Source organism: Talpa occidentalis, unplaced genomic scaffold (genome assembly GCF_014898055.3).
Source record: "Talpa occidentalis isolate TD23 unplaced genomic scaffold, MPIMG_talOcc4v2.1 talOcc4.12, whole genome shotgun sequence".
Taxonomy (NCBI): Eukaryota; Metazoa; Chordata; class Mammalia; order Eulipotyphla; family Talpidae; genus Talpa; species Talpa occidentalis.
In genome coordinates, this window is record NW_023601212.1 from 83,872,500 (window position 1) to 83,889,735 (window position 17,236).

Below are 17,236 nucleotides of genomic sequence, written 5' to 3' on the forward strand. Positions count from 1 at the left end.
ATGAGAACGCTGTTCCAGGAAAACCTGCACTTGCCCATCCTCGGTAGCCAGCCAAGAAACAGCCTTGTCAAAGGGCAGAACGAGGACCTCTGCTTCATTCCTTTGTTCCGAATCTGGTGCAGAGCACCCCACTGGTGGAGCTGAATTCATCTTTTGAAGCCTAGATGTGATTTTGAGCTTTCTAACCTCTGCTTTACAGTAAGTAAGGTACCTTCAAGGTTGAGGAAAGCCAATTCATTTCATCCATCCCACCAGTCCTGTGAAATTTATTAAGACTTCCCTTAATGGACCAGCGTGCAGTCAGTTTGCATAAATTTCCCCCCTGTGTTGAGAAGAACATGCATCACACAGCTGGTGGGTACAGTGAGTTGGCTGGACTGTGTCTCCTGTGGTTATAAGATGCAGCATTATTTTACATTCTACAAAGACAGAAAAAGCTGCAAACTCAACCAGACTTCGTGATTTCTTCTTAGTTAGAATGTTTTATTTACAATGCTTGGAAGAGTTCTTTAAACTTAAACATTGAATTTTTATAAACTTTCATTGTACATACATATAAAAGGTAAAATCTGAGCAAAACATGTCGGTCTGGATATCCCTGAGAACTTCACAATCAGTGCCTTGCTCCTTGGAGTCACTCTTGCACTCAGTGGCTGGAATGGTGTGGTTGAGCAGTGCTGCCTTTGGGGAGGCACCGGGGGTGTGGCATTCCTTAAAAGAGTGCTCCTCAATCATCTCTGGGAAGTTTTCAGATTCTGCAGATTTTCCCATGAGGATTTATTTGTCCTTACCAGAAGGTATCAGTGAAAGGTTTGAAGTAATAACTGAGCTCACACTCTTTCATCAGATGGTTCTTAAATTTTGTTTTTGACAAAGACACGAAAGAGTAGCAGTTGTTCAGTTACACTTCTAGGCAGAGAAGGCACGTCCACAGGTATGTAGGTGGTGACCTACAGGTGTCACAGTTTACTCCAGAGCTGTGGAAACGTGAGCAAACAGTGCATCTTAACATTGGTGAAGTGAGTTATGTCCATTAGGTCAAGCTGGCTAAATGTGTTAGTCAAATCTATATTTTTACCTTTTTTTTTAAACCTCTGATGGAAAAAATTCCATTTTTACATGTATGTCTATCAATTTTTGCTTGCTAGATCTTGATCGTGTGATCAGACTTGTTAATTGTGTGATTAGTCATCATCACCTGGTGGCTGTCCCTCTCCACTGTTGTTCCTCTACTCACACAGCAGGCCTCGCACTCCTCAGGACAGGGCTTATCTGCTGTGTCCTTTCTATTCTTTCACCTTCAGTGTTAGGTAATCTTATATTTTCAATGTGTTTCTTACAGAGTATTTAAGTGAACTTTTTGTTTCTGTGTTTCAGTTCAGCTTTTTAAAACTTGGTCCTTCTTTCCATTCTGTTCATTGTAAATACGTCAGTGACTTATGACTGCGTGGTAAGGTATTCCAGAGTCATTGGCCTAAAAACAACGCAAGTTTATTGTCTCCCGGTCCCATGATGTAGCTGGCAGCTCGAGACTGGTCTGTTGAGGCTCACCCTGTGCCTGTGTTCAGCTTGCTGGTCAGCTGGGCTCAGCTTCTCCTGCTGACGCCAATCATATGTCGGTCTCAGTGGGGTGACTGTGCGGCTTGGGTGTCTGGGCCTTGACTCTGCGTGTGGTTTCTTTCCACAGTAGATTTAATTCTCAAGGTCTCAGGCCCAGCTTCCCCAAGCATGGTGGTCTTGGGTTTCCGAGGTGCAGAGGCTCAAGTCCCCTGGAGACCTGGCTACAGACCCTACCCCAAGTTGCTTTTGCCGCACTTTCTTGTCAAGGGACATCCCAGAGCCAGTATGGATTCATTGCTGGAAATAGTTTTTCCTTCTTGATGTAGGAGACACTCAAAGTATTGTGGATTTGCTCTCCTGTCTAGCAAAGTAGAAATAGACATATTAGGAATTTTTTTCTACTCATATTTTGTATTTTGTATTTCTAACCATTGCTGTTTTTCTTTTTTCAAACTTCAGCTTTATTGAAATATAATTAACACTGACATGTAGTATCTTCCCCCCCCCCCCCCGTGCTCCTCTTGTCTTTTTTAAAATTATTTTTCTCATTCCAGGTTTTCTTCCCCTTTCCCAAGTTGAACCTCCATTCCTTTTCTTTTCCTGCTAAGTCTGAAGTTAATCATATGTGCCCTTTTCCTTAGACCTCTCGATTCTAACTTCTTTTTCCTGTTTACGTGTTTTCATTGTTGTTTTATTTCCCTTTGTTCTATGAGGCATTGTTGTTTCACATCATCACCTTTTCTTTAGATTTCCTCCCTGAATCCGAACTCACCATCCCTCTTGCCTCTCACCCCTCCCAGCTTGGGTTTTTTCCTCTTGGTTGAAGTTCACCCTCAGGATTTCCCCTGATGATGGTGTGCTGTGGCAAGCACTTCAGTGTTTAATGGTATAAAAATGTTCTTTCACCTAATCCGGAGAGGGCTGGGCAAAGAATGGGTGTCATGGGACAAAGATAAGCACAACAGGGTTGAGGGGAAATGATATGGTGTGGGAGGAGTGAGTGGTGGATCTGAGTGGTGGATCTGAGTGGTTCCTGTGAGAAACTCGCCTCCCAAGAGGAGTGTCTGCCTCTTTCTCTTTCCATGGGGGGTAACTGTTCTTCATGCCCCCAGGCAGGAAAGCCAGCTCCTGCAGTGTAGTCCTTGCCCCTCGTGATCTGGACCATTCTACCTCCCACTCCTGCGTGTGTTAACACAGGCCAGGCCCAGACAGCCACTTGTATGTCATGGTTGAGCACTGCTCCGTCACCTCACTGAAGGCAGATCGTCTTTGGTGATGGAACAGAACTGCTCACAGCCCCCAGCCTTCCCTCTGCTCTTGACATAGTCCTGTTACTTCCAGTAGGCGCTAGAAAGTCCAGTTAATTTAAATCACTACCCAGTTTTTTTGTGTTATAAGATACGTATTGTTTCTGTTTAGGTTAAACCACAGCTCCTTGTGCAGAGTACCCATTTAGTGAATACCAGGGGCCAGAGACCAAGCCCATGCTCTGTCCACCTTCTCAGTGCCCTGTGGAACTGGCTTGCTGCTGAGCTGGTCAGAGCTCCACAGATACCCATATCCCAGCAAACCAGTTATACTGATGGTTAATACAGGTCAAATGAAGGGAACAAGATAGCAGTTTCTTTTAGGGATGGGTAGCCCAAAATATGCAGTTGTGAGTCATCTGCTTCTGCTGTTTTATCACCTACTACCAAATTTTTTGCAATGGGTAATTCATCAAATTATTACATTTGATATAGACTGAAACAGTGAGGGCTTACGGCACAGCTACTCCTGGGGAACATTACCGCTCAGGAGAAGTTGTGGCTGCTGATGAGCTGTTTGGATGGTCATGTGGGTGTGTGCATGCTTAAAGCTTGTAAGGGTTTCTTCAGTATTGACAGCAGTAATACTGTTAGTTACCTAGATTATTAATGTACTTTGAAAATTAGAAAGACAACTTTGAGGTGCAATATGGAACCATTTCCCTTTTATTTTGATCTGCAATTTATTCATGTTTTAACATCTCTGACTTGCAATTGATGGGGTGTAAGATTTTATTAAATTTAGTAAGGAAAGTCATGCTTCTGAATTTCTTAATACAGTATTACTGCATACTTTGAGTGATTTTTAAACATTATACACCATTAATTCATCACACTCTGCCTTCAAATTTCACCACTCCGAGGGTTGAGCGCAGCGCTGTGAAGCTGTCCGCAGCCTCTGCTGCACGAGTTTGATTCCCAGCCGGCCAGAGAGATTCACACATGGCGCGGCAGACCTCTCCTCGCCCGCTGCTCCCTCAGCTGTGCTTTTGTCCATCTGCCTGTACTGCTCCCTGCTTTGTCTCTGGTGAATCCTCTCATCCTCCTGCACCTCTGGCCTGTACCCCAGCTTTTATATGAATAAATTTTGGGAAAAAAAACTTAAAAAAATTTTTACCACTCTGTACCTAGGATAAGAACCTTATTACCATGTAACTTCCATTTCTCACCTCCCAGCCTCTGTGCTGTGTCCCTATATCATGTTATTATTAACCCAGCAACATTCTTGTTACTTTGCTTTTAACAGGGAAAATTGTTACTCATTAGTTACTATCTACAGTACTTTTTAATCTCTTGTCCTTTTTCCAGAATGACTTTCACATTTCTGGTAATACAGATCACTTAGTGTTTGAAAATGTCTTTGTTACATTTCCATTGTTTCAAATTGAGAGGTGATTGCTGCATAACATTCAGTGTGCTGTGTATAGTAGGACACAGTGATTCAGTGGATGTGTATATTGTGGGAGAGAGCCACTGTTAAGTCTGGTTTGTTTCACACCACACATAGTTATAATTGTCTTCCTTGGGATGAGAACTTTTAAGATCTATTCTCTTAGCATCTTTCAAACATACAACACACTATAGCTAGCGTCACTGTGCTCTGCATCATTACATGCCCTGTACTTTTTATTTTATGATTGGAAGGTTATAACTTTGGCCCCCTTTTTTCCCCCACCTCCACTCCTAACCTCTAACAGTCACCAGTCTGTTCTCCCACTCTGTGCCTTGGGTTTTTATTTGCTGTTTGTTTAGACTCCATGTGATTGTCTCCATTTTATTTGTGAGACTTTTCAACATTGGTAGAGGAAGTACAGCTATTCTTGGTTGTGTAGAATCCTGTTTAGTAAATAAACCAGTTTATCCCTCTATTAATGAATATTTATAGATTTTTTTTATTGAAATCATAACTGCTGTGAATGTTTTTCATGAGGTCTCTATTCTAGAACCCCTTAGGGGTCAACACCCCTGTGCAGAAGTGCTGGTTTGCTGAATATGCCTATCCTCAGCCTTACCAGACATTGCCAGATTGTTCTATGATGCAGTTATGGTATAATTGTTCAGTCTGATTTTTTTTTTTCCCTTTCAGTGCCTGAAGACCTTTCATTAGAAGAGAGGGAAGAACTTTTAGACATTCGTCGGAGGAAAAAGGAACTTATTGATGACATTGAGGTAAAAAAAAAATTCCCCTTTGTTTTTGCTTTGGGCTAAAATGGTAAATCAGGTAGCTTCATAAAAATGTAAAAATTTGGTGTCTAGTATGTGTATATCTGAACCACATGAAGACACAAGGTGAAAGTTGGTAAAGCAGAGATGGTGCTTATTAAACCAGTTAGTACAGACTCTGGAAATAGTACAGAAATTGGAGTCAGCAGAAATAGACCCCCACGGCATAGGGGATATCTGAAAAAAACCAGCAGCAATCTCTATCATGTTGCTCTCTGAAATAAAGAGACCCTGTTTCATTTACTGGTGCTTCCAGCACTAGACCCTGTCCCTCTTACCAGTGCCCCCGGCACCTAGAACATTGCCTGTCACATTTTTGGCACTTGGATATCTTTTGATGGATGAATAAACACATTGAGTTCCAGCTGTGCACTGAGCATTTGCTAGCTATTGGAAGCAGAATGATGAATAAAACAGATGACTGCACATACACAGGCAAATAAACACTGCACTTTCCGCATTTGTGTACTCAGAGTGCGGGGGCAGGGGGCTGCAGGAGGAGCAGCCGGTCTCAGGGTTGGGTGTCTTTGGGGTCTGGGAAAGTCACTCCGGAGACTGGCACTGCTTCCTCTCAGGTCTTCCTTGGGAAAGTCAACCCAACATGTGGCTCTTCTTCTAGTAGCTTCCTAATCATTGTCATGCCAAAATAAATGCAGCCTCGTAGACCACATACTGCAAGACCAGGCCCTGTCCAGACAATAACTCCTTTCTAAGAGCTGGCATTTGGAGCCTGCAGTTTCTTGGCACACAAAATTACAGGGTTCTGAATAAAAATGTCTTTGTATTTGAAAGATAATTCCTGGAACTTTTCCTTCTGAGGTTACCCTTTATCCGTGGACAAATTAGATTACCCAGAATAGGTGTTTTGGTTGAAGAACAGGAAGGTATTTTAAGGGACAAGGTGGAGCCTGGACAAGGTGGAGCCTGTCCTTGTGCGGTTCTTGGTGTGCCTGATGCCACAGGTGAGGCGCTCTTGGGCTCTGTCCATGGTGCTGTATCTCACGCACGTGATAGGCCATCCTGACTGCTGGCACACTCGCCACAGAGCTGAGGCCCACAGCAGGGGAGGCGGAGCGAGGGGTCAGAATGGCTCCAGGGGACTGTGGCTGTGGGAGTACTACAGGGACAGCACCTGAGGGGAGAGTCAAATACTGTCCAAAATTGAGCAATGATGTAAGAAAATAAATATAAAAATAAACATTAACACTTCAGCTGCTTCCCCAGTCGGTCTTGCCAAGAACTTAGGTAGTGCTGGGAGACGGCAGGTGTGTGTGAGGTGATGCGCAGTCGCTGAGCTCAGCACACTACGAGTGTGTTGCTTTTCTTCAGCTGTTTTTATCTATTTTATACCTGTGAAGTCCTCCCAGTGTCCCCCTTTGATATTACCCTGAAAACACTAGAAAATGTCTAGTGAACCCTCTGATCTCCTGAGAAGGGTTGACAAGCCACAGTTTTGTTTCCTCATTAGTTGGGGTGGCTCTGGCTACGAAGGTGTGTGTGGATAAACAGTCTTGCTTTTCCAAAGCTGTGCTGTCCAGGTGAGCCCTCAGGGAAGCAGGTGCACAGAGGCTTGCATTTCCCTTATCTGCAAGGAGAAGGTAAAGACCCTCCACCCCCAAAATGCTTTCCTCTTTTTTGACAGAGGCTGAAATATGAAATTGCTGAAGTGATGACAGAGATTGACAATCTGACTTCAGTGGAGGAGAGGTAAACCCTTTTGTGTACACCTTCAAGTTATTGCCTCTGTTTTCCCCATCATCCAGCTGAGCCCATGCATGCTCAGCTGCATGGGTGATGGCCGCAGGAGACAAGGGGTCGGGGCTGGAGTCACGGTTTCCCTTCCTCTGCTTTGCAGAGGATTCAGGGGCACCTCTGGGGCTGCTTCTCTCCCCTACTTTTTCTGGTTCGCTGTGGCCCGTAGAGTCTTGGGCAGAAGCTCAGACTCCTGAGAAGTCACCTGCACATAAACAGCCTTTCTGTATAATAGGAAACTGTGCTTTTCTTAACTTGCTATTTCTCATCATGAAGTTTAGTTATCGAATGCGAGTGAGAGCATGGCAGCGTGCAGGTGCCACCTCCCCCGGGGAGTGGGAGCCTGTGTGCTACCAGTGCTTTTCCTTCAGTGATGTGAAGGGGGCGGTGGCGTGGAGCCTGGGGGCTGTGCACGCAGGTGCTTTGTGCAAATGACTGGTAACGAGTTCTTCGTCACTTCATGTGCACAGCAAAACGACTCAGAGGAATAAGCAGATAGCGATGGGAAGAAAGAAGTTTAACATGGATCCCAAAAAGGTAAGAGGACGTCATCAGGGATGGATGGACGGATGGATTTTCATGGCTTGTTCCCTTTTAGACATGGCCATGTCAGCTTGTAAAATACTGAAAGTTGACATTGAATTTTTTTTACCAAAAAAGAGGCTGCTGATGAGTGTGGGGAAGCAAAATCATCTCTCTGAGCCAGTCTCTGGGCCTGTGGGAACTGCCTGCACCCTCATTTGGGTCCATCTCTGACACCAGGCAGAGCCGGGCCCTGCAGCCTGGGTTTGCAGGGTTTGGCAACAGCAGAGGGAGAGTGGATCAGTTGTGCAGTGTAGACTTTGTGGTCGGAGTGAGTAAATGGTTCAAGTAAGAGGCCCTTATTCCCTTCATTCACCATCGACAGAAGATGTCTCTGTGGAAACCAAGGAACTCTCCAGATTTAAGCCAATATTTAGGTCTTTCTTCAAGGTGAGTTTTCTAGGAAACACCTGAAAACAATGAAAGCTGAAACATGTGGCTGCTTATTTTTTGAAGCTGAGCTAAAGGATCTGTAAAGTTTTTTGGAACATGGGGCTCAGTTGGAACCCCATTTTGATTTTGAGAAAGAAGAGCAGACTTGAGTCAGTCATGAGGAGTGTTGGTGGCCTAGGAGAGGAAGAAGGTGTCCCTGGGGAGCCCCCACGGATGGATAACTAGGAGACTAACTCACTCAGTCCTCACTGACCTTTAGTTAGTATCCATGTGTAACAGCTCCCTTTTTATTTTTTTTTTTGACATTGAGCATCTGTTCTAATTAGTTAATTATTTGTTCATTAAAAAAATGTTTGCTAATTACAGGAATTACACTGTGCAAGGGCTAAGATCTGTAAACTTAGCATTTAGAGGTGCAAGCTCAGTTGCAAGTGGTATTTAAAGAAATGCAGGGGGGTGGGGGGCGGGAGGGGAAGGATTGGGGTCAGAATGGGGCGTTTGCAATTGTATGGGGGAATATAAAAATAAAATTTAATATTAAAAAAAAATAAAAAAAATAAAAAAAAAATAAATGATCATTCATTATTAAAAAAAAAAAAAGGTAAGTGACTTGAAGCAATTTAGGAAAATAAACCTAAATGTCAAAATAAAAAAAAAAAAAGAAAGAAATGCATACCATTATTCCCGATTCTTGGTTTGCAAATTTGGAGTTTCTTAAAGTACAGCACATCTGCAGCAGGAGGTGGGGGGGGGGTTTATTTAACTGATGTGCTGCAGCCACTGTGAATTTCCCTGTTGCTTCCTGATTATCTGCCTACGGGATCAATCAGTTCTGAGATGGAATGAAATTGTTGAGGGAACGATTTTGTAAGTTTGGGAATGACTCATATATTTGGGATTCGTAACAGATAGGTTTTTTTTAGTGGAGTTTGCAGAGTTGAGATACCAGCAGATCTAGTAACCAGTTGGATCTCTCTCAGGAGAAAGACCACTTAGCACTCTCTATATTATAAATACCATCAGGAGTGTGTTTTTAAAACAGGACCTTATGTATTAAGGTGCAGGACAGAGTGGCACACCCATCAGTTTATGGGTACGTGCAGATTCTCCCAGGTTGTGCTCAGGAAGCACATACATGCACTGTCTTAACATCATGCTGCCACTCTGCAGGAAGCGCTCAGGACGTCCTCTCTCTAGGTTCTTGCCCGTCGTCTTTCACATACACTGGTGTGTCCAGTTTCCCAGGGCTGACATGGATAGGAACTCTGTCGAGTAAGCACTTTAGACCCTACAACAAGCACATGAGGTAGGCTCTATTTTAATTCCAGTTTCATGATTGGAGAAAATTAGGCACAGAGCAGCCAATGCTAGGCCCGTGTCCTGAGCAGGGAATCCCACTCTGAGACTCATGCTGTGGCCACTACACTTCCCTGAGCTCCTGCAGGACTGTGTGGTTGGTTTGTAGGTGAGTCCAGCCTGCATACCTCAGACCATTGGTCAGCCCTGTGGCCTCTGCTCAGCACGTCTGAGGAAGTGGGTGCTAATGCTTCTTCTGGCCTGCAGCAAATTGTCCTGTGTGCATTCTTCTTCACCTGAGAGATTTAAAAATATATTCTGTTCAACAACCAGCTTATAGTTCTGTTGCTTGATAAAAACAGATGGCATATTTAGTCTGCATGTGACCCGTTGCTGGGGAAATGATCACAATTTTCTGGTTTTGTAGAGTTGGTTATAGCATTAATCTTAGCTCAGGCTAGCATAACAAAATACTAGAGGCTGGGTGGTTTAAGCAATAGAAATTAATTTTCTCACAATCTGAAAGCTGAAAGTCTGAGATCAGGCTGCCCCATTGTCAGGTTCTGGAACAGGAGGAGACAGTCGCTCTCTGATGTCTTTTTATAATGGCACTAATCCCATCAGACCATGACCCCATTCTTATGGCCTCATCTGATCCTAATTACCTCCCAAAGGCCACCCCCCTTCCATTTAGTGCATAAAATTTCAGCTTAGAGCTTCAATATAGAGATTTTCCGGGTATATAAACATTCAGTCAATAATAGCACTGGATGATCTCACGTGTCTTGGACACAATTCCAAATTATATTTACTCTTGACCTCTTGAACCTATTAAACCATGTGGCTTTGTGAAACTTGAGGCTATTGTCAGAGTAAGTACATTCTTCCAGGCTAGTAGGAAATTTTTTGTCACTGAATGATAACATTTTGAGCAAGGAGTTTTGGTTTGTTCAGGTACATTAGATGCCCAGATACAGTGGGTTTATAAATAATAAGAGGAAAATTGATTAGATCAAGGAAGGGGGGTTGGCAGGCAAACTCTACATCCTCTCCCATTTATTCCCAATTTCCTAGAAATGCCTTTATGTGAGATATAAATCTCTAACAAGCGGGAGTTCATTCAGTGGGCTAGAAATGAAGGAATCTGAAAGGCAGACAATAAATGGGATCAGTTGAAGGAAGCAACAGCCAGAAGCACATACAAGAAAGAACCAGGAGACAGGGGTGCAGCATTGGCCAACATTGGGGCAGCAGATATAGGCGCAGACCGAGCGGGGGGGTTGTCTGGCCTGCTCACCCTGCCCTGCATGCTGCTGAGCAGTGGCATGTGCCCCCAGGCGATTCTCAGAAGCAAGAGGATACACGCGTGAGGGCAGGCTGTGCCTCTGATGGCTGCCCTCCCAGCAGCCAGCTGTCAACCCCCCACCTGGCTGTGCACGCCCTCTGCTTGGGTAAGGCCCCTGGAAGCAGACACAATGAAAACCAGACTCAGGGCATTCAATGAGGCTACCAGTGAGTCTTAAATACAAAGATGATCACCCAACACCATGTGATCAAACACGGGCAGAAGCCAGTACTGTGAAAGAGACATGAGACTCAACAAACAGAACCAATACTGGGGAGACAACCCCAATAGAAAGAGAGATGGTCTAAAATAGACCATCTCTCTATATTACAAATACCATCAGGAGTGTGAAAGGATGTTGCTTATCCATGATAAAATTACAGGGAGTTGTGAAAAAGATCCTTGGAAACAAAAACTAGGGGCGTCACATGGAAGCCCAAGAACTGGCTGTGACGGAGAGGGAGGTGGGGGGTGGATGTGAACCGTGAGCTGGGAGATGGAGCTGGATCACGGTCTCCAAGGTTCTGCCCAGAACTACTGCCAGGTCTCGCAGCTCAGATGTCATTTCATAGAAGCCCCAGAAGGAATGAGAAGAAGGGAGTGGAGGAAATAGTTCAAAGAAATAGTAGAATATTTCAGAACTAAATTATGATGAAATCCTCAATTCCAAAAAGTTCACCAAATGCCAAGCAGGATTTTTTTTTTTTTAAATCCATATGTTGAGTAAAATATCCCAAAGCTAGTAGATAAAAAGAAACTCACTAGTGGATAAAGAGGAAAGAAAGGGCAGAATAAGAACAAGAATCACCCCCAGCTAACTGGCAGCAACCCCAAAGATAATGGGGGAGACAGTGTTCTCCAGGGTCTGTGGAGAAGGGAGCTACAGTCTGGAATTATGTCCATCAACCCAGGTACAGGAGGTGAGCGAGGGTGTTTTCAGACATGCCAGGCCTCAGACACTTAACTACAAAGACCTCCTCTGGTCTCAAAAAATTGAGTCATCCGAGTAGACATCTCAAAACAAGAAATGAATCCAAGAGCAACTGAAACCAGTGAAACTTGTAGTTAAGTCTACACTGGAGCTTGATAAAGAATGGTTTAAAAGCTCAAGTCCTGAGTATGTGAATGTAGAGGTGGCATGTGGGGGAGTGAGCGTCGGCTGAGGTTTGCTAGATGTCAGCAGGTGAGGAAGTGTGACTCACGTTAAATGTTGACGTCTTGTTCTTCTGGATGTGCATAACCTGCTCTAAAATTCAGTGCACTCAAAACACTAGGAAGTGAATGCAGCTGTATTCACAGGACACACCTAGAACAGGTAGCAGGAGGGTCTGCACAGAAAAGGACGTGCATGGTCGTGGATTGAAGAAACAGGGCCCCATTTCTACAGTTGACCAGATATGTGCTCTTTCTAAATACTAGTAAGTTATGTTCTAATTACTGGAACACTTACTTTTGTTAGTATTCACCTCATGTCTTCACGTAGGACCCCATGGCAGATGACCGTAGACTTGGTGGCTGAAAACAGAAGTGTGTTCTCGCTGATGAGAGGTCTCTGCCTCCCCCTCTGCCTCCATGTCACGTGGAGGTGATGGCACCTCTCCAGTCTCATTGGGGAACACATCGCGGGGTTCCCAGACCCTAGATCTGGGTCTGTCCTCCACAGCCTCCTTGTCCTCCTCCTTTCTCCTCCTTGGCTCCTTTCCTCTGCCTTTTGGCTGTTTTCTCCTCTTGTCCCTGGCCTGGGCTATTCCTGTGGCTCCATGTTTTCTGGGACCAGGCCCGCAGTATCTTGCAAAGGGAGCCAGAGCTTTCCTTGGGGCCGCTGCACCTGCCTCTGTAACCTCTAAGTGCAGAAGCGATGAATGACCTTGTTCTGAGCTCATTTACTTTCCTCAAATCCTGTGAGGTTGCTTCATAGCACTCTATGAAAGTAACACTTCATTAGTGTTTTGGGAGCATTGAATTTTAGAGCAAGTCGTGAGTGTCCAGATCCCATAAGCGCCTCATCCCCAGCCTGCTCAGTTCTGGGGGCGTAGCTGATGGAGCAGCACGGGCCCTGAGATTAGAGGTTGCTGGGCAGAAGGATGCTGCAGACAGCTGGGGGCAGGAAAGAGCAGGTCTGGGAGGACCCGTGGCCGCCCAGCACACACAGCAGAGTGAGCTGCCGATGGGAGGTTGTGCCGCTGGAGAAGCTGAGGGGAAGTAGCTGCAAAACAGCCTGCAGCCATAGGGTCGGAACACCACTGGCCCGTTGCTGCAGGTTTGGCCACAAGAGACCACACTAGTGCTGTCACCACTGGTGCCAACCAGGGAGCCTCCACACCTGCCATTCCCTGCCGCAGGACTTTGGACTCCTCTGTTGCCACCTCCCCTGACCCTTGCAGTTTGGGGGCAGCATAATCTTCCTCCCCATCCACAGTCACTGAGGCCTCACAACATGGACCTCAGTAAAGGCAGCTGGAGGCATTTTGGCCTCTGTTCTCTTGGTCAGGGTGTTAGGTCAGGCTGTACACCTCCGCCCAGCCTCAATTATCTCAAAATACTATCCTAAAAGGAATGATGACCCTGGTTATCTACATTTGATTCAGTATACATAATAGGAAAATAGGTTCTACATGATCTTTAATTTAGCATTACATTGCCTCCTGCTGATGCTTCTGCACCCCACAACTCGATTCTGTCAACTGGGGCTGGACATGCAGCACATCTCCGCCAAAGCCACGTCCATCCCAGGCCTTGTTTTCTGGGGACAGAGGTGCATGGTTGTAACTGGAGGCTCCACTGCAGGTTTGCCTGTCTTCACACAGGGGGTGACGCCCAGGCAGCTCCCCCCAGAAAAATCATGAGGTGTATTTAGGACTGTCTGACTTAGTTTTTGGTGAACTATTTTTTTTTTTTTAAGTATGACATATGGCACACACGTTTTAAATGCACAGCTTGAAGAACTTTCACAAATTAAGCAACTCGTGTAACTGCAACCCAGAATAATATGCGGTTGTAGCACCTTAGTGCACACCCCGGCACCCCCTCCGAGTGTATGGATTCTGCTGTCAGCACAGACGTGTGTGGCCTTTTAGTGACTTCACATAAATGGAATTAAGATATGTTCCCAAGTTCTCTTACTCCGTGTCACGCCCAGTTCATCCAAGCTGTTGAACATTCCTTGTGTCTCGTTGCCGTCCAGTTTCTGCCATGAATATTCCAGAATATATTTGTTATCTTATTAACTGACTATTGGTTTTTTCCTCCAGTTTTTGGAAATTCTCTTGAGACTGATCTGAACATTCATGTATTTAAAGTAGTAATACAGGTTCTTACGGGACCTGGGCTATTTGGACTTGACCTTGGGCTATTGGAACAGTTTAACACTAAACATGGTATCAGGCCACACCATTTAATCGGTATCAACAATATGAGTGACAAAATTGAAAAAAGAAGGCGCTGAAGTGCTCTCGGTTTGGCCGCGAGGTGGATACTGTGGCTGCACAGGACCTGGAGACGAGGGACCCACCTTGTTACCTCTAAGGAACCCGGCTCATTGCAAATGCCCTGAGACGGTCAAGGACTTGCATTTTTTCATAAATTGACGTGAAGTCAATATGCAAAAACAGATTCTGATATTACATCTAAAATGCATGACATTTTTGCTGACAAGAGAAAACCAAACTCATGAAACAGGCTGTGACGGCTGCATATGAGAAGCCTGGTGGGAGACACCAAGTTCAGCTCATGCCCGGGAAGCACAATCCCCAGGCCTCCTATTACCTACAAACTCTATTTTATTCCTTCGTAATTTACCAGAGGAGATGCATGAGGTGTTAACCAGGCTGTTTAATCACTTCCCTGGTTTCAGGGAAATTTGGTATACCTGGGAGGCATGACTTTGCTTTTGTTCAATTAGGAAACCGCGGACAGGCTGGAGCTGCCAGGGGTGCGTTACAAGGACTTATGGTCACGCCAGCCCATGTCACGAAGGGCCTGTCTGCCCAGCAGTAATGCTTGGGATCCTTGTCTTGAAAGGACTTGCTGCCGTTATAGTGTGTGTTTTGATAACATTTGGTCAGGTCATTTTAATTAGGGGTAGGAGAGGAAGAGAAGGTGAAATTTTTGTGAAGGATTAAAAAAAATTAGCCATTTATTTATTTATTTATTTTTGGTGGGACCCCGCCAGTGGCTGGGGATTGAAAAAATTAACCTTTCTTAAACCAACTTAGTGTGCGTTAAATTCTAAGGCCACTTTTATTTGTAGTATATTAAAGTAACAGCAAACTCTTGGAGCCTGGGTATGAGGGAGCCCTGGTCTTCAGCACCAAATAGGTTTTTTGTTGTGAGATTGTTTCTGAATTGTAGAAATGGCTTCCAGGAAAACAGATGACATAATTCCCTATTCCCTTACTAGCTTTGCCAGCAGCTCAGAGGCTGTTAGAGGTGAATCTTGCTCTTATTGGGGCCTATCACGAGACACAGTCAGTTCAGGCCAGGGCAGCCTGTCTGCACCTTTCATTTAGTTTATTGGCTGCCCTCTGAGGTCCTTCAGATGGGCATGAATTTTCACTTGCTGAAGCTCAGTGGTCATGTATTCAGCCATAGGTAAGAAAATCTCATGAAGGGCCTCCCTGGTGGTGCAAGGGGTTAAGACGCAGCCTATGAAGCTAGCCACAGCCACTGGAGCATGAGTTCGATCCCCAGCCAGGGAGCCACCCACACGGCACAGCAGACCTCTCCTAACTCGCCCGCTGCTTCCCTCAGCAGTGTATTTCAGTCTGTCTGCCTATTCTGCTCCCCACTCTGTCTCTGGTGAATCCTCTCACCGCCCACATCTCTGGCCTGCACCCTAGTTCTTGTATGCATAAATAAGTAAATCTTATTAAAAAAAGAAAAGAAAAGAAAATCTCATGAAGACATTTATACCGTGGGCTCTTCTCACACAGTGGAGGTGACTGCCAGGGTGTCCAGTGGCTCCAGGTGGCAGAACAGAGGTCCAGTGCTAGTCCTGGCCTTATGTCCTAGGATGGCTGCAAGGGCTCTGGCCCTCACATCTGTGTTCCAGGGAGGCAGGACTGGTCCCCTTTTATCACGAAGAGGTTCTCTTGGTTCTCCTTTGCTATCCGTCTGATCAGACCTGTGTCACAAAGTCAGAAGTCAGGCGAAGCAGGCTGGGAAAGTGGTTATTTAGTGAAGAACAGCAGGGGTTTGGGCGCCCCAGCACAGATGCTGGGTGGGCCGGTTTGAAGCAAACGGGAGCTTTTGCTTAGCTCAGGGACATCGATGCTGTTGCCTTTATGACCTCTAAGAACTGCCTGTAATAGTTCAGTAGCCTCTTTGTCTTTCATCCTGTTATTTGTCAGGAAGTGGAGGTACCTTTCTTTGATGGGTAAGTTGTAGTGTGGGGATATGAAAAATAAGTTGTGCTGATGTATGGCTGGTGTTATTTTTGCTGTGTCCAGACCAGTGAGATCCTTCCACTAAATGCATCTCTGTCTTTGAACAGTGAGTCTGGCTCACCCTCCTAACCGGCACTCCTTTCTCATGTTGGTCTTCAGGGAATTCAATTTCTAATAGAAAATGACCTGCTGCAGAGTTCCCCAGAAGATGTAGCCCAGTTCCTGTATAAAGGAGAAGGCCTAAATAAGACCGTCATCGGGGACTACCTGGGGGAGAGGTGAGTGGAAGGAGAATGGGCAACCTGTCCTGGGCTCGCCCTCCTCCCGCCCCTCTCCGGGGGCTGAGCGGTTACTCAGGGGGGCTGTGCTGCCCCCAGTCCCCCGAGCATCCAGCGGTCACTTCCTCCCGTGCCCTCACAGGAGAGAGGTGAGGGTGGTCTGAGCCAGACGGGATCTGTGCTCCTCTGGAATCCTTTCCTTGGGGACAAGGACGGACCAAAAATGATGTGGCCTCTTTCTCCTTCCCTTGGAAAGCTTCATCTTCTTTTTGAGATTTTGCTTAGAAATACACTATAGATTTCTCAGTGATTTCCCTGTTTCTTGGGGGTATGAATAAAGGTGGAAAACTACTAATTTTTCTGAGAGTAGAAATTCACTTTGCTTTTCTGACCTTCTCCAGCGCTCAGAAGTTAGGGCAGGGCCCCAAAGGCAGCCCCTTCCCCAACTGGGGCTTTGGTCAAGGCCCATAAAAGAGTGGCTTTTTTTTTTTTTTTATGGTAGGGTCAAGACTTTATCAAGAATGCCCAGTATCCCAGGGTGTCTGGGGACACACTGGCACCGTCAGCCTCCACAAGCTGTAATGTGGCTGCAGCAAGAACCTTAGGTCAGAGCCCGTGTACATGAGCAGCGGCCTCCCCACAGGCAGCACCACCTCCAAGGGCCTCTGGCCATCAGGAGCCCTGTATTTTCTGGTTTGTGGCCCTGGGGGAGCAGCTTCAGAGCCCCTCATGAGTGGGGGTGGCACCAGTGCCCCCTTACGGTGGTTTTAAAGGTTGAGGGAAGAGTCTTGCCGCTGAGCATCTGCACTGGGCCTGCACACGGGGCCGTGGCCTGGAGCCTGTGACCTGCTCCCTGCCAGCCTCTTAGCAGTCGTGACGAAGGCTCCTAGCATCCCACTCACCAGCCTTTGCATTGACAACCATGTACGGTGAAAAAACCTTAGCTGAGTCCTGCAAAATAAGACACTGCAAAAACTTGCTTTAGGGGATGTCTTTAATGACATGTTTGCTTTCCTAGGGATGAATTTAACATTAAAGTTCTTCAGGCTTTTGTTGAACTCCATGAGTTTGCCGATCTCAACCTCGTGCAAGCCTTAAGGTAAGTGTTTAGACAGA

At 45.7% G+C, this 17,236-nt stretch overlaps 1 protein-coding gene across 1 annotated transcript in view; it reads left to right on the forward strand.

The window, feature by feature from the left end:
- The window catches only part of LOC119242342 (cytohesin-3-like), a 19,712-nt gene continuing 2,476 nt past the window's right edge, over positions 1-17,236 (forward strand). The window contains exons 1-6 of the mRNA XM_054693922.1: positions 1-43; positions 4,954-5,036; positions 6,733-6,797; positions 7,313-7,379; positions 16,002-16,120; positions 17,139-17,219. Of these exons, the coding sequence (XP_054549897.1) occupies positions 1-43; positions 4,954-5,036; positions 6,733-6,797; positions 7,313-7,379; positions 16,002-16,120; positions 17,139-17,219 (458 nt within the window). The remainder of the gene's footprint in view (positions 44-4,953; positions 5,037-6,732; positions 6,798-7,312; positions 7,380-16,001; positions 16,121-17,138; positions 17,220-17,236) is intronic.